Raw genomic sequence first — 21,856 nt, forward strand, 5'->3', positions numbered from 1 at the left:
ATGATGGCTTTTTAAACTGCCTTCCATTTCCTGGTAGCAATGTCTTTAAACCTGTGTATCTCATTCATCTTAGAAGATTACAATTCTGTTTGGACAGTCATGATCAGCACAGGCATTTTCTGCATGGGGAACATTCCAGATCATAGCTGAGCACTGTGTTGGAAGCAAGTCATACCAGAAGCTTTTATTACTTGGAGAAAGCTACCATATATTAGCTCCCATCCCCATTTTGTTTTTGGCTCAAAAATCAGGTGTTTTTGTATGACCTGTATAAAAGTCGACCTCTCCACAACCCCCAAATTTTAGGCCCCGACCGCCCACCAATCCAAGGTCCCAAACGTGGATCTTGCCCCGGCCGCCTACACATCTGAGTTCCTGACGCCCTGGCCTCCCGCCCATCCAAGCTCCTGACATCCCGATCATGGACTTGCCACCTGGTCCCAGCCATCCAAGCTCCTGATGCGTTAAATGACGCAGGTACTTACTGTGGTCAAAAGTTTGACCTGTGTCAAAGTCAACCCCCTCCCCCTTTTAGCCCGATAAAGGGTCCAAAAAAATTAGACAATTGTACGAGTATATAGGGCACATATTTTTAAAAATCTTGTATACTTCGTGCTGTAACATCGCCCCATTTCATCCCTTTCCCTAAGTTTACATATTCTAAAAGTTTGATGAGAGATTTGGGTTTTGGATTGCAAATGTAATTAAATAATTTTGAAGTGTGTTTACTTCCTTTTGCTGAAAATCTAATTCCATAGAGCATGTACCAACTGCTTGTGCCAGGGTGGATGCATTGAGGTCGCATGGATACCCCAGAGAATCTCTTCGTTTGGCTTTGGCAATTGTTAACACTGTCCGGTTGCAAAAAAGGCGGCAGTTGGAAACGTGTAAGCAACAAAAGAAAGGTAGGGGCACAGAGGAATGAGTTGAGCTCACTAAAGAATCTCAGATTGTTAATACATTTTTTTGGGTTCAAAAATCAAGATTGAAACCATCATATTTCTGATTTGACATTTCAGACTCAGAATCAGAATTTATTGTCCTGAAATTTGGCATTATATTATTTTGTAGAAGCATTTAAAAAAAGTAAATTTTACAGCTAAAGTTGTATGTAAATTGGGATGTAGTGAGCGATGCTGTAACATGCTCTTCAATTTAAGAAGCTGAATATAATGATATGTGTCTAATAAGCATCAGTCTGTAGGGAAAAGGGTTTATTTTAATAGTTCCTCTTTATTTTTCTATAGACCTATTACAAAAAGGTGTAACCACAATTGCAAATCAAGAAGGTTGGGTCGGACATCCTCTAGATCCGATAGGGTGCTTGTGCAGAACGTTGCTTGAGGCTTGTAAAATGGATGATGACAATTCGGTGTTATTCACAGGTAAATACTCCAGAGTTGAAGATGTGAACTTCATTTGCTAATCTGAGCACTTAATCTGCATGATGCCAAGGCAGTAAACGGGATGCAGCAAATATTCCTGTTATAGTAAAACGTGAAAGTCCGCAGACACTGTAGTTGAAGTAAAGACACAAAGCTGGAGGAACTCAGTAGGTCAAACATTGTACAGTACATTTCCAATTATTCGAAACGCTTGGGACCAGACATGTATCAATTAACTGCATTTTCTGGATATCTGAGAAATTTCTTTAAGCAGCCCAGTTAAGCACCAGAATACTTGTATTGGCCATCGCTGATCCCGACACTTCCACACTGCCATCGCGTAACCAGCCCAGGAGCCCATGGTCCCCACTCGGATCCCCGACACCTCCCACCGCCATCGCCAAGCCTGCCCGGGAGCTCGAGGTTCCCGCTCCGATCCCAGTCGAGTGGTATCAGCATAAAACAACAACAAAGAACAAAGGAAGATTTTTCAAGCACAAAATAAAGTTTAATTCTTACCTTGAGTACATTCGAATACACGAGAGCTCCATTGGATTCAAAATGGCGCTAACAGCATGTCAGAGTCCCACTTGGCAAGTTAAAAAAATTCAACTTTATTTCAACTTGTGATGAGTCGCTGCTAAAAATTTTCACAGATAATTGACAATTCAGTAAAGTGGCTTTTTGATAATTGGAAACATACTTTATGTAGCAAAGATAACGATACATAACCAACGTTTTGGGCTTGAGCCCTTCAAGGTATCAAAAGATAACCAACATTTCAGGCTTGATCATAAGCCTTCATCACTTGATTTATATATCATGTTGGTTCTATATCGTTATCTTTACGAGATAAAGAACCCTGTTCAACCAGCTGATTTTCTGCAGCATCGTGTTTTTGCTCTTGTGGTAGGTCCAGGGGTGTCTTGGGTGCTGGGAACTTGATATTCAAGCAAACTTAAATCTTGTTGTGCTGAGAATTGGGCTCTTCATTAGTAAGGAGCTCTTGCACCAAGATAACAATTTGATAAGACAAAATCTTGGTGAAAGATTGGTTGTGTATCATGTATTGAAATGTAATCAAGGAGTAATTTAAGATTGTGCAAATCGTCACGAAACATGTTGCAGTAGCATTTGTTCCTTTAAGCATCTGTTATCATGTCAACTGTTGTCGTCATAGCATAGTAACAGAATGAAGGCTAACCTGACTATGGAAGTTATATAATATATCGGGATAAAGCGTTGCATTGGGGTAGATTTCGCTTTTGGGATCCTGAATCAACACTGATTACTATTCCCTTTGGCGGAAGCAGTGTATTTTTGTCAGTGACCATTTTCTTCAAGATTTCTTAATGTCATGTAATAATACAGAAAATGTAACATCACACAAAATTTCCTTTAGTCTGCCGTAAGGCAGACAAAGAGTCACAATTAGCATTGCCAGGTGGCCCTTGCAGTAAGAGAAGCAAAAGAGAATTCCTTCAGAGATGCTGAGTGTCTGTGGATTCGCCTCCAGCGCTCCTGCAGCCTCTGCAGCACTTACTAATTTGTCATGGTGTGAGAATTTGTGGAATTTTTGAATCCCCATTGTTGTAACTGGATTGAAGTAACAATCCCAATAACATAGTCCCTCTCCCTCCATCTCCCATTTCCATGCGAATGGTGGTAGTAGGATTGAGACCACATCAGGAGTATTGTTTGCAACTGCCTCTTTTCCCCCTCCCCCCCATTTAATAAAGAGATATATCTGCATTAGAAGAAGGAAACAGAAGTCATCAGACTGGTTCTTCAGATGGCAGATCGAGCAGATGAAAAGGGAGAGTCTGTGGGCATTTAAAGTTGGAAGAATACAAAGTGATGTCACTGAAAATCTGATGATAAATTGAGATGGGTGTGGGGAGAAATTGCAGATTTCTGTAACTGAGGCGTATAACCAAGTTTATTGTCATCCAATTGCACCAATACAACTTGACAAAACAGTGTTCTCTGGTCCTCGGTGAAAAGCACGCACACAACCAGACACAACACATATCCAGACAAACAAAACCAAGGGATGTGCTTGGAATGATGAATCAAAAACAATCTTCAGAGGGTGGGGAATAGTTGGGATTTAAAACCATTGGGGGCTGTGGATAAACAATCACTGAGATCTTTATTACTTTGAGGAATTGGATGTAGGCATTGAGCAAGAAAATGTCATTTGAGATAGAATAAGTGACCAACCAAGAGACCTCGGTCTCTTAAAAATGAAACGGATTGAAATGTTTTGGAATATTTACACATTTTATGTTTTTATGCATGTGGTGATTACTTGCTGTGTGGGAAATTGGTGTTCACTGTGGTCTAGAGAAATGGAGTTTTGTCTGGTTGTATACATACAGTCAGATGATACTAACCCTGAATGTCCTGGTAGATTCGAAGGGCTGAATGGCCTACTCCTGCTCCTACTTGCAAGCATTGGAAGGCAGTGCATTTGTTCTAAGCAGACACATTGATTTTTTGAGAGGGCTTGTGATCTTAAAATGTTTCCCAGTGGCTGACCATGTATGTCATTGTATTTGATGCAAATACATTTCAGGTATTGTGTTCAGTATCGCATGCTGACCAGAATCTGCATGGGCCAGAGATCTGTCAGCTTTGAGGGGCCTACCTGCCTTGTTGTTATGTGATGTACCTGCCTTGTTGTTATGTGATGAGTCCTTTACTGCACCTATTCTCAATAAGGCTATACAGCTCATTTAAAGGAGGACCAGGGACTGAAATCACAAAAATATTTTATTTTTATAGTCAGTCGGAAAGAAGTAGGGAAGAAACCAACTAAACAACTGCTTCACAGGGAAGGGGGTCAATAAACCTTGAGTAGAATCCTAAGGGGGCCATAGCAGTAAAAAGGTTGAGAATGGCTGTTTTACTGCACACATTATGCCATAGGTGGTGGGTATTGAGTTGAGTATACTTTAATAGACCGCAAATGCATATTCAGCCTTGTTTAATTGCACTCCCACTCACCCCCTTCACTTTCATCATTCAAGAACATGCATATCTATTAAACTTTCCATCTGTAATTTGACTTATTGTGATGTTTTGTTATTGTCAGATTCGATCAATGACCTTCGGAAGCCAATCTACCAGCACTTTCAAGTTCCTGGCACCAGCAACACTGGAGAGTCTTATTATGCACTTGCACTTGAAGTGGCACTGATAGGATTAGGCCAGCAGAGGTTAATGCCAGAAGGGCTCTATGCTCAGGACAAAGTCTGTCGGAATGAAGAGCAGCTTGTTGCGATGCTGTCGCAAATGGAGTTTGATGACCGACTTGTTCAAGTATTACGAAAGCAAGCCGTCTTATTACTGGAAGGTAAAGGTTTTAAAATGTTTTTTTTTATTGTTTGCTCTGTGCCCTTTCTTCAAGGTTTGCCTCCATCTAAACCTGTCTTTACACATGCTGTATTTCTGTCTTGGCTGCTAGCTGGTTTCAAGTCTGTGCCTGGGCAGTGTGAACAAGCTGCTTCGCAGCTGGTGAATGCAGAATGCGATCCTGCTTGAGCCTGAACACCTGATGGTCCAAACATGGTGCTCACAATTAAGATCTGGCCTCTCCTCCCTGTTCCCGAACCTTGTGAACGAGACCTGGTGGTCAACAATTGCTTTAGACGATGGTGTCTATCACTGTTCTTTTCCTCTCCCTGCATTTGCTTTGTCTTTTTTCCTGAATTTCATCACCAGGCTGCGGTTTGAGGGGGGTAAAGATGTCAGGGCTCTATGTGGCAGGGTTAATGGACCGTCCAAGCTTTGCGTTGTCCAGTTATGATGTGAGTGCTGACACTGAGTTGAGCTTGCCGTTCTGATGTGACTTCCCCAGAGTCCTGTGTATTTATTGTCACTTCAACTTAATGGACAAGAACAGAAGCTAAATTTAAGCTGATAGCTGCAAAATCGGAAATAAAACATGTTAAATACTTGGCAACAACTTGAGATCCTCTGTGGAGAGAGAAATTGAAGGTTTAAATTGGTCCTTCCAACTATTTAACTTCAAATTTTCCAGTTTTTAATAATTCTGCTGGGCAATCCAATAACATAATGCTGCCTTTTACTGCACATGTTTGAGAATAGTTTATTTTCACAGCTATTATAACAATAACTTCAGTTACTTGGATCATATCAGGCATGTATCACCTTTGCCGTTGACATCATTTCTGCATTCGTCCCAGCCTGGGGCTCACTCGTATCCAGCATTCCTTTCAGAGCATTGTAAGGAGAGTGATGTGTCTGAGGGTCCTCTGGCAATTGGCTCTTTCAAGCATCGTCACAGGCGAGCCTTGCCTTCCATCCCACCAAGCCATCGCCATCACAACCCTAACATTCATGCCTTATCAAGATTCAAGATGATTTTATTGTCATGTAATCAAAGCAGAAAATGTGATGTTGCTTTAGTCTACCGTAAGACAGACGTGCCAATATGCCTCTAGCATTTCCAGAGCCTCTGCAGCCACAGTCCAAACCATCGGCAATCTTAGCTTCAGATCCGAACCTCTGATGCAATTAGGAAGTCTTCATTGCCCTCAGCAATCTCTAGCAACCTGGTTCTGATACCTGGTACCCCCTCAGCCAGAGCCAGTCCGCAGTCTCCAGCAGTCCGCAGCCTGGTGCGAATTCCTTGACAGCAGTCACCTTCAGCCTGCGCAGGTTCCTTGCCTTGAGTCACCTGCTGCCTTTGTGCTGTTCAGCCTCAGAGCCCCTTACTGGTCGACCGTCCAGTGGGTCGTCTCCTCTGTTTCTCCTTGCAAGTGGGGGCTATTGCCATCCAATGATCCCATCCACTCTGACATGACTGAAAATGGCAGCACTTCCCACAAAAGTTCCTGTGAATTTTTATGCACTTTATGAACAGGAAAGCAGTTCTTCAACACTAAAGATTTAATGGTGCCCAGTTTTCATCAGATCAGTCTTGCTACTTTCTTATCAAAACATTATGGAAAATAATTACGTGAGAGACTTTGGAAGGGGTAATTTTGTCTTAGAATGCAGCACTTATTTGTAGGCCTGGTTAAAATGTTTGGAATTTGACTCCTCGAGTAGCTTGCATTTTTGGCAATCTGCACAAAGAGCTTCAGAGTTGTCATCTGAAAATGGAGTCTGTGTACACGGGTCAGATTGTCGGAGAATCTTTCTCCAATTTGCCTCGGCATTTCCACGACCTCACAAATATTTACCGAGTTAACCTTTAAAACCACATTGACATTTGTGTCGAGCTGAAAATGTGATTGCTTAGTGGAATGTATCTTGCATGTCAGCAGTGCATTAGGGGGAACTGTTCGGACCAAGAAGCTGCAGAAAAGTGTAAATGCAGCTCAGACCACCACACAAACCAATGTCCCCTCCATCAATATAACCCACTGTCTCAGGAAAGTCACTTACCTATTAACGACCCATCATTCTACTCCTTCTCTCCCTTTCAGTCAGGCAGAAGATGCATGTGCTTTAAAATTTCAGCCTCCAGATTTCTTTCCTGCTGTTATCAGATTCTTAAGTGAATCTCACTGTCAAATGTTGATTACCGTCCTCTATTTTAATGACTTTTCTCTATATCCTGGTAATTTGGCTGAATGTGGCACAAATCCCTGCACAGTTATGATTGAGCTACCTGCAGTTGACTTGCCTAGATAACACACAAAGTATTTTTACTGTATCTCAGTACATGGGACAAAATAATGTAATGAATTAAAATTTTCATCATATGATCCAATTAATTGAAATGAGTTTCTTCTCCTGGAAGCACGTTAACTTGATCTGATCTCGACTCTGCTTGTCGTAAAGAACAGAGGGAAACTGGGGCCCAAATCCATACATCTCTTAAGGTTGCCACGCAGGTTGCTAGGATAGTTAGGAAGGGCTTTGGGATGCTGGGCTTCATTAGTCAGGGGATTGAGTTCAAGAGTTGAGAGAGGTCATATTGTAACTTTACACCAGAGATACCACACATTATTATGTTGAATCAGTCATGTTTGACGGATAGCGGTCATGTTGCAACTCTACACATTTCTGGTGAGATCACACTTGGAGTATTGTGTTTAATTCTGGTCACCTCATTATAGGAAGGATGTGGAAGCTATGGAGAGGGGTCAGAGGATGTTGCCCGGATTTGAAATTAAGTCTTAAGAGGCAAGATTGGCAGAGCTGGGACTTTTCTCTTTGGAGCAGAGAAGGATGAGAGGAGACTTAATAGAGGTCCACAAGATTCTGAGACTGTGCTGTCGTGTTCTTTATATTGGCTGCAGAGCTGAGTAAGGCTTTATTCATTGAAAGTGCAAGTCGATAGTCATTCACTGCACTACCAACAGTGCAATATCTGCATTTGGGCAAAGTGAGAAATGGTGTTTAACTATTGCAAAATCTTCTCAAAATAACCCTGCAAATTTGTTGTGAAATTTCCCTTCAGTAACACTCTGGTTAAATCCTAGGTAGTCATTGAAAAGTTACCACCACCAACTCTAAATAGACCTCCAACAGCCTCTGGACTTTGGTGCTTCTTATTGTTGCCTGTTAGAAAGTGACGCGTATTTGCAAAACTTAAGTCTCTGCTTGTTTCAATTCAGTACTTGTGAGATAGGCCACACCATTACTTTCCCTCCTGAGGATGAGCCTGGCTCTTGTAAATGCAAGTGTCTTTATGCTTGTTTTGAAAGGCAAGCAACCTCGTTTGAGAGCCTTGTTTGCAATATTTTTACTTTGGAATTTGTTTTCTGGGGCCGAGGTAATTTCTCTCACACCCCTAACTTCAACCAAAAATTGCCTATGGTCTAATGTGTGACACACGAATTACGGTAGTAATAAAATTGATTATTTGCTTCTTCCTTTTGGAGGTGATCAACACTAAAAATATTTTTTTTTCCAGGTGGTCCCTTTAGTGGTCTTGGAGAAGTTGTCCACAGAGAAAGTGTTCCCATGCACACATTTGCAAGATACCTTTTCAAAGCTCTTCTTCTTCATGACCCTGATCTGGCTTACAAAGTGTCTTTGAGAGCAATGAGGTGAGTGAAATACCTTGAAGAATCTTGAGCCTTATTAATCAGGCAACAGTTGCTGTCCCATTTGTGCCAAATCCTAACTGTTTAGTTTTGCCTTTGAAAATACAACTTTAAAAATTGGAAAAAAAACTGAGCAACAAATCTTGGAAAATAGGAAATGGAACTAACATTGCAACATGGGGTTTGTTTCCATAAGGGTAGTTAATGTCTCCCAAGGGTTGGAGAATTGGAACTTTTCTGCGAGTGTGTGCATTTGTGTATAATGGCTGATCTAACCCCATTTCATAAGGAAAATCCAGTCTCCATGCATTACTTTACTCATTGCAAGACTTTTTTTGTAAAGAACTGTAAATGCTTTGGCGGTGAATCACTGCTGAGGCAAAAACCATTGCTCCTCCACTTCCCACTTAGCACCTGGGGGTTTGTGACATTTCATATGCCAGTATATGCTAGGATTAAAGGGACCTTTTATGACCCAGTTTTGCATCCATTGTGGTAAGCCTGAGCTGTAACATCAATGATGTGGGCTGCTTAAATGAGGGAAACTACTCTAATGAGATGTCACATTGTTACTTTGTGTGGGTTCCTCACTTAATTACCTGAACAAGAACAGTAGTTCTGTGATCACAGACCCAGTTAAGTATTCCAAGAGGCTTCCCTCTGTAAAGCATACATCAACTACCCCAAAAATATTTTTCTATCACCAACCATTGCTTGGGTGAGTGTAATTCTCTTGTGAAAGCCTTAAACTTGATCTATTATTGCACTTTATAGAATAAAGTTTGGCGGGCAGCAACCTCCTTTGAAGAAGACCGCAGAGCCCACCTCACTGACAAAAGGCAAAGGAGGAAAAACCCAACACCCAACCCCAACCAACCAATTTTCCCTTGCAACCGCTGCAATCGTGTCTGCCTGTCCCGCATCGGACTTGTCAGCCACAAACGAGCCTGCAGCTGACGTGGACTTTTTACCCCCTCCATAAATCTTCGTCCGCGAAGCCAAGCCAAAGAGAAGAGAATAACAAAGATTGTATGACATGGGCAGAGGGTTTCAGTGCAATTCCACCCTCCTTCCTTCTCTTTAAATAGCACAATTTTAATCCTTCACATAATTACTTGCACTTTCGTGTCACTGTGGTGTTTCAAATGATTGAAAGGTGTCCGCTTAGAACAGAGATGTGGAGGAATTTCTTCAGCCAGAGGGTGGTGAATCTGTGGAATTTGTTGCCACAAACAGTTGTGGAGGCCAGGTCATTGGGTGTATTTAAGGTAGAGATTGATAGGATCTTGATGATAGGATCAAAAGTTACGGGGAGAAGGCCGGGCAGTGGAGCTGAGTGGGGAAATGGATCAGCTCATGATTAAACGGTGGGACAGACTCGATGGGCTGAATACCTGTAGCCTATTTCTGATGGTCTTAAATTCTATTGTCTCAACTCAAAAAGCATTACTTTATTTCTTAGTATGAGAAATAATTTATTTACTATATTTAACAGAAAACTCTTCACTGTATCTCTGTACACATGACACTAATATAATCTAATACACGGTACGCAGGAATCCTGTATTTAACCAGTGCAATAAACAAATGCTGGAGAATCTCAGCAGGTCATTGAGTATCGATAAGAAGTAAAAGCAGTTACCATCGTGAACCCGAATCCTTCGTCAGGAACCCTGATGTCCTACTACAGGAAGTCAGTAGGTAGATGCATCGGGCAACTAAAAAGGCAATGGGTATATGTTGGCCATTATTACGAAAGGATTGAGTACAAGATTAGAGATCTTGCTCCAATTATACCAATAGTTAAGAAGAATGAGATTGCAAAGCTTGGTATGCTAATTTGTTTTAGATGTTGAGGAGCGTGGGTGTTAGTGCAGGAAAGTAGTAGAGGGGTAAAGATCAGTCTCGATTATGTATTTCTTCAGGCTCCTGCATTTAAAGTATAAAGTTGTAGTTTGGTAAAATGATGGAACAGTGCTGCCATTATGTTTCAAGAGTAAAAACTTTTGCAAAATTTGCTCTGAATTAGATTGTCAATGGAGTTTTGGTTACAAACTGATATTTGAATATGTGTTGAAAGAAAATGCAACCTTTTCTACCTTTTTGCTTTGTGCAGATTGCCAGTGCTAGAATCGATGGCACCAGCCGGGGATGGTTCTCACCCGCACCTAGTAGCATTAGTGGATCCTAGTCGTTATCCACGTTGGTTCATCCTCGGGCACCTTGAAACTCAGCAGTGTGAGCTGGCGTCCACAATGTTAACAGCCGCAAAAGGTACGGAACTGCTTACCCAAATCCCTGTGGGTAACTTGCTGACTCAGGCAACTAGGACTGTCTGTAGTTGTTGGAAGAAAAATACCTCAGAATCCAAGTCAGAACTTATTGTCATGAACAAGACACAAAATTTGTTGTTTTGCTGCAGCGTCACATTCATATAAACCACCTTACAAAAGTAAATTAAAAAATAGTGCATCAAAGGTCAAAGTGAGGCAGTGTCTGTTCATTGATCATTCAGTAATCTGTTGGCAGAGGGGAAGAAGCCGTCCTTGTGCCTCTGAGTGCTTGTCTTTAGGCTCCTGTATCTTTTCCTGATGGTAGCAGAGTGAAGAGGGCATGGCCTGGGAGGTGGGCATCCTTGAGGATAGAGGCTGTTTTCGTAAGACACCGCCTCTTGTAGATGCCCTCCATGCAGTGGTCTGGTGTCTGTGATGTCATAGGCCGACTTAACAACCCTCAGGAGTTTTTTCCTGTCCTGAGTGTAGCCACCTCCGTATGAGACAGTGATGCAATCAGCCAGAATGCTCTCCACGGAACACCTGTAGATGTTTTTGAGAATCTTTGGTGACATACCAAACTCATAGCCGCTGGGGAGCCTTCTTCATGATTGAATCAACATGGAGGCTTCAGGACGGATCCTTGGAGATGTTGACGCCCAAGAATTTGAAGTTCTTTGAACCTCTTTAAACTGTTCCTATAAGAACAATTTGTATTTGACTGGGGAATGTTGGTAAAAGAAAATTTGGAAGAATGAAACAAGCTGAAATAATTTGCAATTGTAGATTGGAGTGTTACAATTCTTGTCTTTTGTTAAACTATTCAAACCTGTCTGAAATAGTAGCATGCCATCAAATGCTGACTGAACTAATAAACTTTGTTTAGGGGGAAAATAGGTGTCATTTTTAAATTTCATAACATGAAGCTTTTTGCAATAGATTGGTAATCTTATTCCAAACCAAGTCAGATCAACTTCCCACAATTAAATACCTGTGGCCATCAAGATCTTTGTGGAACTGACATCTCATTTTAGCAATGCAAAATAGCATTGTAGGAAATTAAAATGCAGAAGGAAACTATTTGGCTCATGTCAGCTGAGGAAGCTATTTGGCTGAATTATATGCTTCATCGCTAGTTTCCCATTGCTGCTGGTCCCTGTTCTCGGGCACACATCAGAGCGCTGTTTAAATGTCAGAGAGGTTTCTGCCTCTCCCACCACCTCTGGCAGAGTTTGAGCCCCACCATCCTCTTGGTTAAAAACATTCTCACCTTCCATCACCCTGACAGATGGGTTCAAACCAAAGAATAATAAGATTTTTACTTATCATATTTTGCAGCATAATTTTACACTTCCAGGTTTAAAGGAAAATAACTGAACATGTCCAATCTTTCCTTGGCTGCTAATGCCCTCAAATCTGTCTGTTTTATCTCCAGTGGAAGTGCATTGTTCCTGCAGTGTGCTAATCAAGCTGTTGCATGTCACAGTGTTCGATCTATGGGCTGGTTACTGTCACCTGCAGCGCTTCCCTTCTCTGTTTGGGTCTTTCTGCCAATACAGCTGCATTTTATGCTTGTTGTTGGCTTCTGTTTGCTTTTTCATCAGCTTTTTGGGTGCTTCTAATTGTTTTTTATTTTGCTATTCATAAGCTGCTCAGATAACCATTGGGCCATCGACATTAACCAGGATATTAATGTACATAATTTCTACTTTGTTTTTAAAGTTAATAGATTTTTAAATCAGAGGGCCCTGTGGATTAATGATTTTCCTGTTCCACAATGCAACAGGAAAGTTTTTTTTTTGCTGACAGTGCATTTTAAAAGCAGAAGCTTAAAGTAACGTGTCCAATTCTGTGTAGCCAGTAGTGCTTTTTGTCATTGGCTCGATTAATTTTCAACAAACAGCACTTTGCAAGATTTTTTTCAAAAGAAAATAAATCACTCTTGCAAATTTAACACAACTGGTGATGTAATTTAAAGATGGCTAGCTATTAGACGAGATGCTTTACAATATAATTCAATAAGCTTGGTAGCTATGGAGATTAAAGCAATTTCATTCTCAATGTTCTTCAGTTCTTCTAATGCATTTCCCCAGTGTCTCCCCACCAAAGGAATAACTAGCTCAAGGCCTCTGCTTTACTGGACTTGTTTTGGTAACAGTTAGTGAAATTCATGGGATTTCCTGCAAAAGCAAGTGTAAGACAATGTCAGCTGTAATGTGTTCTGCTTCCACTTCACTTTGTGCCACTTTCGAGTTCCTTTTTTTGGAAACTATTAGACAAAAATGTGCTGGGTAGGTTAATGGGGTGTAAATTGGGCGGGACGAACTCGTTGGGCCAAATTGGCCTATAACAGTGCTGCATGTCTAAATTAAAAAAAAATGTAAATTAAATTTAAATTTAGAAGGAGCTTTCCTTTTAAAAACGTTAAAGTCTCTTTATGGGGTTCAGTGCGATATAAGGGTTGAACATCTGCTTTTAATTCCAAGGTGCACTGCAAGTGGTTTCAGATCAGATATTGTTTTTGAGAGGGTCTCTGTACAGGTGGCAAAGTTAGCACAACGCTGTTACAACATCTGGGACCTGGGTTCAAATCCTGCGCTGTATGTAAGGTGCTTGTGCGTTCTCCCCATGTCTGCATGGGTTTTCTCTGGAGGCTCCGGTTTCCTCCAAAACGTACTGGAGGTTGAAGGTCAATTGGGTGGCACGGGCATGTGGGCTGAAAAGGCCTCTTACCGTGTTCGTGCTGTATGTCTAAATTTAAAAAAATTAAGGTCCACCGCTTCTCACAATTTTGCATTTTTAAGAGTGCTTTTGGAAAGCTGCTCCAGATTTTTCTGTCAATGCAACTCCAGCTATATCCCTTCCAGATATAGGACATGGTCTGGCACCTTCCTCCTCTGGGGAAATGTCTTCACACATCAAAGGGGTGTGGCTATGAGCCACTGTCTCCATGGTATGGTTATGCACTGTGTTTCTCATTATCCTGTAGTATTGGAACACAGATGGAGACTCTCCAGTTCACTGGACCTGCCAGTTCAGTGAGATTCATTCCCCACCTATTTCATTGTAATCAAATATTTATCCACTGCTTCTACTATTAATTATTCTGGTGAATTAATTTATTTTAAAAAATTTGCCATAATGTCTGAATCCAAGGCTGTGGTGGATGACGCTTGATCGAAATATGCAATTTCAAATCCCACATAGAAACAGAACATTAAGCACAGAAACAGGCCCTTTTGGTCCGTCTACTCTGTGCTGAACTATTTTTCTGCCTTGTCCCACTAACAGTCCATTGCTCTCCATACCCCTCCCATCCATGTACCTGTCCAAATTCTTCTTGAATGTTAAAATTGACCCTGCATTCACCACTTCAGCTGACAGCTCATTCCATACTCCACCACTCTCTGTGTGAAGACTTTCCCCCTCACATTCCCCCCTGAACATTTTCCCTTTCACCCTTAAGCCATGTCCTCTTGTATCTCACCTTCCCTCAGTGGAAAAAGCCGACCTACATTTACTGTCTGTCCCCCTCATAATTTTAAATACCTCTATCAAATCTCCCCTCATTCCTCTACACTGCAGGGAATTAAGTCCTAACCTGTTTAACCTTTTCCTGTAACTGAGTTCCTAAGTCCAGCAACATCCTAATAAATCTTCTCTGCCCTCTTTCTACCTTATTGCTATCTTTTGGATATGTGGAATTTTCCCCAAATAATTGCTGTATGACTCTGGTTCTGATTCTTTTACGATTACTCATTTTGAAAAATATAATTTGATCACATCAGGAGGTTGGTAGAGGCAGATGCAATTGAAATGTTTAAAGAGCATTTGGACAGTATGAGGGGGGCAAATGCAGGACAATGGGGTGAGCAGAAATGGGCATCTGGGTCATGTTGGAGGGGCCGAACCTGTGCTGAACAAAACTTGACTCATCATCAAATGGGTTCAGTCAGGCCATGAGTTTAAAATGTTACAGATATGGAACTGATTGGGGAAAAAGCTGTGGGCTCAAGTTTGTGGACATGTTCCTTCTGTTGGTTTAATCAGTCTGCAAATACTTCCTGTTGTTGCAGGAGACCCGAAGTGGCTACGAGTGGTGTTGGAATCCATTCAACAAAACATCCATTCTCCTTCGCTAATTTACAAACTCGCACAAGATGCCTGCAAGACGGCAGCACCTCCTAACTGTGCACCTGACATTACACTCCTCAATGTATCTCTGGAGCTCGGGCTGCAGGTGGGGATTTTATTGTATGCAGTAATGGTGTTAGTGGTGGTGTAGTTTGAATGATCTGTTGTTAGGAGAGGATGTAAGAATAGAAATGGCAGTATTAGCAAATATTGTAATTGTTTTTGTAAAGATGTTGTAAAGAGCAGTCTGTTTTAGCATTCTGAGTCATTTCCAATTTATTGTGTGAGGACATACACCACTGAGATTCTTTTCCTGCAGGCCAGGCAGAATTTACCACTTATTGGAAATGCAAAAAAAAACTGTACACACGTACACATAAAGAAATGTAAACAAATTGTGCAATATGGAGAGAAAAAATTAATGAAATAAACAAGCAAGAGTTCTTAAATGAGTCCCTGATTGAGTTTGTGGTTGAGGAGTCTGACGGTGGAGGGGAAGCAGCTGTTCCTGAACCTGGTGGGGCGGGTCTTGTGGCCCCTACACCTCTTTCCTGATGGCAGCAGCGAGAACAGAGCATGTGCTGGGTGATACGGATCCTCGATGATTGCTGCTACTCTCCAACGGCAACATTCCCCGTAGATTCTTTAATCCCTTATTGTATAGAATCCTGGTCATGTCTCCACTTTGTTACCAGCATAGTTATTCCATTTGCTGGGATGGATTTGGGCTTTTCACCTTTTCCAAATGATGGAGAAATGACATCTCTGAAGTCAAGTATTGTATCTGATATCTGGATTGACTTGTTCATAGTGCGGTTTGTGTGCAGTGCTTCTGTTGGATAATTGGTTCAGTTATTACTGCAGGCAGTTCAGCTGGAAGCAAGAGCTCGTTATGAAGATGAACATGACACTCGCTTTCTATTGAAGCAAATTGAAATGGTCACAATATCTTCAGAATGGTGGTGACGTTTCAGACCATCATTGAACTAAACACATGTTGAACCTCAGGCTGACGAGCAATATGAAATTGAATAAAGGCCCGTTCAATTCTGTTTTTGAGTCTGCATGATCAGAACTTGTATCTGTGTAACTACTGTGGTTTATCTGTTGAATGCAGGTGATGAGGATGACTCTATCAACCATGAACTGGCGGCGCCGTGAGATGGTTCGTTGGCTAGTGAGCTGTGCTACAGAAGTCGGTGAGTTCATAATGAAAGCATTTGCTTACCCCGGCTGTGAAATAGTATCTTGCACACCCTTGTTTATAAGCGCCAAACAACGTTCAAAGGATAAAGAAACTTTATTAATGGAAATATTTGCAGGAAGTCCAATGCAATCAGTTCCTATTCTTTGTGCCATCAAGCCAGTGCATTATATACTGATGATGCAGAACACCCGTGAAGTGTTTGAGGTTTATATTTTTAGATGGTTTTGGCTGGCTCCCTTGCATGTCCTCAAATTCAGCAACAATCTGAAGGCTCTTTCTCCTCCCCAGCTCTGGAGTAAATGGCAATTCACAGCAGTGATTAACATTGGGTCTTCTTGTTCTTCTCTGCGTGAAGGTTTTGTGTGGTAAGAGGCACCATGTTGAGTCTGTGCAGACGAGCCCAGTTTGGACTGACACTTCAATGAAGTGCTGCACTGTCAGAGGCTTGCAGAAGTCAGGCCACCTTCCTGCCCTTTGAGTGAATGTGAAAGATCAAATGTAATGATTTGAAAATTAGAGGAGACCTTCCTAGTGTTGCTTCTCAAGGTTGCCATGCAGGATGGTAGGCCTTTGAAGGCCTATGGGATGTTGAGCTTCATAAGATTTCAGATTTATTGTCAGAGTACATACATGATATCACATAAAACCCTGAGGTTCCTTTTTCCTATGGGTGAGGCATAATTACCACTAATTGGTTGTGCAAAAAGTACACTGCGTAAGCACGTAAACAAATAAAAGGACTATAAACAGATAACGAATGTAACCAAACTTTGCAATACAGAGAGAACAAAGAAGGTCAATAAAGAGTACAAGTATGAGTTTCTGATTGAGTTTGTCGTGTAGGAGTCTGATGGTGGAGGGGGAGCAGCTGTTCCTGAACCTGGTGGGTGTGGCCCCTACACCTCTTTCCTGATGGCAGCAGCAAGAACAGAGCATGCACTGGGTGATGTGGGTCTTTGATAATTGCTGCTGCTCTCCGATGGTAGATGTACTCAATAGTGGGGAGAGTTTTGCCTGTGTGGTCCTGGGGTCTGTCCACTACTTTTTCGAGGGATTTACACTCAGGGGTATTGGAGTCCCAATACCAGACCATGATATAGCTGGTAATCACACATTCTACCATACCTCTGTAGAAATTTGCCAGGGTTTCTGGTGTCATAACAAACCTCCGCAAACCCCTGAAGAAGTAGAAGCGCTGACGTGCTTTCTTCACGATGACATTAGAGTGTTGGGACTGGGGGATTGAGTTCAAGAGTCAAAAGGTCAAGTTGCAATCCAATAATATCTGGTGAGACCACACATAGAGTATTGTGTTCAGTTCTGGTCACCTCATTATAGGAAGGATGTGGAAGCTGTGAAGAGTTGGGGGGGGGGGGGCAAAGGAAATTTACCAGGATGTTGCCTGGATTAGTAAAAATGTCTTATGAGGCAAGGTGAGCAGAGCTGGGTCTTTTCTCTTTGGAGCGAAGAAGGATGAGAGGAGACTTGATCGAGGTCTATAGGTAGGGTAGACAATCAGCATATTTTTCCTAAGGCAGGATCAGCAAACACCAGGGGACATCTGTGCAAAGTGAAGGGAGGACATTTTAGGGGAGGTATCATGGGATAAGTTTTTATTATACACAAGAGTTGTTGGTGCATAACATGCATTGCCAGGGATGGTGGTGGAGGCTAAAACAATAAGGGAATTGAAGAGACATTGAAGGGGCATTCAGGCACATGGATGAAAGAAAAATAGAGAGTTATGGGGTAGGGAAGGTTTAGAATTTTGGTAGGAATATATAGGCCGCCATAACATCAAGGGCCAAAAGGCCTGTTCTGTGCTGTAACGTTCTATATTGTGGCCAACACCCCTCATCTAACCCTTGAAACACTGTTTCATTGCTGCTTCTGTTATCTTGCTGGGGGGTTGAATTGGCTGCAGCTTTTCTTTTTCTCAATTACAACAAGGAACAATGTGCTGCCAATTAACTGTGAAACCAATCTTTATGGAGCCGGTTTCTATCTTGAATTGTGAACTTGCCAGCTGTGCTTAAGGTCCTGATGTTGTCTTTCAGGTGTTTGTGCCTTGATGAATATAATGCAGAACTGGTATTCGCTCTTCACCGCAACGGAAGCAACGACAATAGTAGCAGCCACAGTCACATCCCACGCCACTGTCCTGCATCTGAATTTGGACTATACCCAGCGGGAAGAACTGGATAGCTGTGCTCGGACCGTGGCGCTCCAGTGCACAATGAAGGACCCTCAGAACTGCGCCCTGTCAGCGCTGACACTCTGCGAGAAAAACCATGTGGCCTTTGAAACGGCGTACCAGATTGTCCTGGACTCGGCTTCCACGGGGATGAGCTACTCACACCTGTTCACCATTGCTCGGTATATGGAGCACAGGGGCTTCCCAATCCGCGCCTACAAGATGGCCAGCCTGGCTCTGTCCCACCTCAGTGTGGCCTATAATCAGGACACGCACCCAGCCATCACTGACGTCCTGTGGGCCTGCTCCCTGAGCCACTCGCTGGGCAAGAATGAGTTGGCTGCCATTATCCCTCTGCTCATTAAGAGCGTGCAGTGCGCCCCCGTGCTGTCGGACCTCTTGAGGAGGTGCACCCTGTCCGCTCCGGGTCTGCCTGGCGTTCCCGGACGGAGGAATTCAGGCAAGCTCATGTCGACGGAAAAGGCCCCCCTTTGCCAGTTGCTGAATGCAACCATCGATGCCTACATCAGCACCACGCACTCGCGCCTGACCCACATCAGCCCCCGTCACTATGGCGAGTTCATAGAGTTCCTCAGCAAAGCGAGGGAGACCTTCCTGATGGCTCAGGATGGACACATACAGTTTACACAGTTCATAGACAATCTCAAACAGTCTTACAAAGGCAAAAAGAAGCTCATGATGCTCGTGCGAGAACGTTTCGGCTGAAATTCAGGATTTCCCCTGTTTCCAAAGTCTTCCACTCTTCCTATCAATGACAGAGCCAAAATTACAAAGTCATTCCACATGCGCAGCCATAAATGGGAACTTCCAAGAGTTGGTTCCATTCCGGTCTGAGACCCACCAATACCCCACCTCATGGTCCTGCCCAACATGGCTCAAATAAACTGGCATTAAAAATCTGGATGCAATCTTTGTCGAGGTGGGGCTGAGCATCAGACTTGGAATGTGAAGACTGAATTGGCAGGAGGCGAATGATTCCAGCTGAGGGTCCCCTGTCATTTCATGGATCCCCTGAGTTAGCTTTCTTTTCTGTGTGGTTACTTGTACAGAAATGATGTTCTGTTGCAGTCCCTGTTTAGAGGTGGTTAAACTTTTGCTATTTTGGTGAGTGAGAGTGGGAATGGTGAACGGTTAAGAATGGTTAAACAGTTTGCGATAGAATGCGTTGAGTTCTTTTGGTTAACAGGAAGGAAGGGGTGGACTTCCCAGGAAGAGTACTGTGGTTCTCCGCTCTCGTGTGTGACTCGGTCTGATTTGTCACTCCCAACTTCTGCCCTAGCAGTCCCCCCCTCCACCCCCCACCCCCACACGAAACTTGGTGTGCCAAAGCAGGAAAGCTGCCTGTGTTTTGATACTGTTGCTCTCAAGACCATGCAACAAGGACCAGCACTGGGGGTGGGGGAGACCAATCTTGCACAGGTTCTGTTTTTAAATTTAAAAATAGGCTCTTCAAAAATAATGGTGCGTCTTTAGACGGAGCTGACAACGGATCTATCTTGGTGACATTGAGTGCCAAAAAATGGAAGTGTTCCATTCCCAAATAACATCCTGTTGCATAGTTCACTCTATCAGTATTTCGACACGTTTTGCTCTTGGTTCACTTCACATTTTGCTTGAATTTGTTTTTCAAAACTGGAATGGCTTTACAGTGTGCCCTGTAGTAATGCTTCCTGTTGGATTTGGGCTACACAAGAGCCCCTTTTCCCTCAACCAGGCGGCCATGTATTCATTATATAAACTTGGATAAGTAAGTGAAACAGTACAGTGACTGTAGAACGGAACCAGCAAACACCACTCACAAATGGGTTGTTTCAGCGCTGAACAGAACTAACCACCATTTTGTCCTTGTCCAACCCATCGGTCAAGGATTCTCTCTCTCTTGGCGTATCCAACTCTTCAAAGTTTAAAAAAAAGTATGAAGCAATCTTAAAAAAAATTTAGAGAAACAAAAAATGATGCTGTAAACTTGATAACAACCCTGTTGAATGGAATACTCTATCAGAAACACTGTGGTCGTTAAAAATTCTTGTGGGAAATACCTTGGTATTCTGCTCTGTGAGCTTGGGATACTCCGGCAGGGAATTCTGCGAGCTTGGGATACTCCGGCAGGGAATCTCTTCCCTGTGAGGTATTCTTTATCCCAACCCCCAAGTTCACGCAGAACATCGTCGACCAAAAATTAAATCCTCAGAGACCCCCCACGTGTAACCTACGATACCAAATCTCCTGATGTATACCTCCTTCCAACACTTTCTCTGTCTCTATCTCTTGCCAACAAACTCCTGCCAAACTTGAATTTTAACTTTAAAAAAAAAAGGAAGAAAAATAAAAGTAAGCCATTCTGATCAGGGTTGTGTTTTTTTGTAAACCTGTGTGTGCTGTGACTGAGCCCATTCTCAGGGAAGAAGAAAATGGTTTGTAAATAGTATTTTATTTGTCAAATTAATATTAAAAATGTAAAGAGCCTTTAATTTATGGAACATGTGTAATATAGTACTTGAATTTCTTTTGTGGGCAAGCAGATTGTCATCCTTAAAAGTGTTGGATGTATCGCACAGCTGTAGGGAGAAACTTAAAATGGCTGCTGGTCAGTTTGATTTGCTCGTGATTTTTGTACAGTGTATCTTCAATTTTTTTGTTAAGTATTTATTAAAGTTTGTAAATGGTTTCACTGTTGAGAAATAGACCTATGAAGATGAATTGCGGTGTGTGTGCTGTTGTTATTTTATCCACTCTTGTATTGTCTTGGTGTGCAGTGAATCTGCTATCATTACCTTCCCTCCCCCCCTCCCCAAGTCAGTTTGACACGAGAGTTGGCAGTGGGGCAGCAGCAGGTGCCAGATAGCTGAAATAAAACAAAATGCTGCAAATACTCTGAACTCCTGAGGAAAGATGATTAATTTGAAATGCCATATATATGGTGCGTCCAATTTTGTGCACCAATTTTTAGGGTAAAATTTAGGGAGTTGGATATTACAAAATTATGCTTGAACAGGTACATGAATGGGAGAGGTATGGAGGGATATGGGCTGGGTGTAGGTAAGTGGTACTAGACAGTTTGGCGCAGACTAGTAGGGCCGAAAGGCTTGTTTTTGTGCTGTAGTGCTCTACAGTTCTACTACTTCTGATTGCAGTAAGTTCTTGCATCGTTTGGGGGCGACTGGAGCTCGTCTGGGTGGGTGGGTGGGTGGCCAGAACTGGGTCAAGGCATCAGGAGCTCGGATGCGCAGGTGACTTGGGCCAAAAATAAGGGGGTTGACTTTTACCCAGTATCAACTATTACTGTATATGCAATATTAATTCTGCTTCTCTTTGTACAGGTATGCCTGACCTGACTTTCTGCACTGACCCTTTTACCCAAATCCTACATTAATCCTCGTTTTATTCTTCTCCCACATTCCCAATTTACAGCAGCCAATTAAACTCAATCTTGTGAATGGGACCTGGAAGGAAACAGGAGCATCAGCAGTAAGTGAGGGTGGCTGAGGGAAACTTGACCATGGGCAGCATCCGAGGTCAGGGTTGAACTAGAGTCACTGGAGCTCTGGGGCCATGCCACTTTGACAACCTGGCCTACTGACTTGGCTTGGAAGTGAAGATGCTTCCTCAGTGCT

The 21,856-nt window shown here is 42.5% G+C and overlaps 1 protein-coding gene across 1 annotated transcript in view; it reads left to right on the forward strand.

Annotated features, from left to right (window-relative positions):
- The window catches only part of LOC138758381 (zinc finger SWIM domain-containing protein 5-like), an 87,266-nt gene extending 66,324 nt beyond the window's left edge, over nt 1-20,942 (forward strand). Inside the window, exons 8-15 of the mRNA XM_069927210.1 lie at nt 759-905; nt 1,248-1,385; nt 4,483-4,743; nt 8,281-8,416; nt 10,530-10,687; nt 14,763-14,926; nt 15,938-16,019; nt 18,085-20,942. Of these exons, the coding sequence (XP_069783311.1) occupies nt 759-905; nt 1,248-1,385; nt 4,483-4,743; nt 8,281-8,416; nt 10,530-10,687; nt 14,763-14,926; nt 15,938-16,019; nt 18,085-18,947 (1,949 nt within the window). The 3' untranslated portion in view covers nt 18,948-20,942. The remainder of the gene's footprint in view (nt 1-758; nt 906-1,247; nt 1,386-4,482; nt 4,744-8,280; nt 8,417-10,529; nt 10,688-14,762; nt 14,927-15,937; nt 16,020-18,084) is intronic.
- Nucleotides 20,943-21,856: the final 914 nt, after the last annotated feature.

This window comes from Narcine bancroftii, chromosome 3 (assembly GCF_036971445.1).
Source record: "Narcine bancroftii isolate sNarBan1 chromosome 3, sNarBan1.hap1, whole genome shotgun sequence".
NCBI lineage: Eukaryota > Metazoa > Chordata > Chondrichthyes > Torpediniformes > Narcinidae > Narcine > Narcine bancroftii.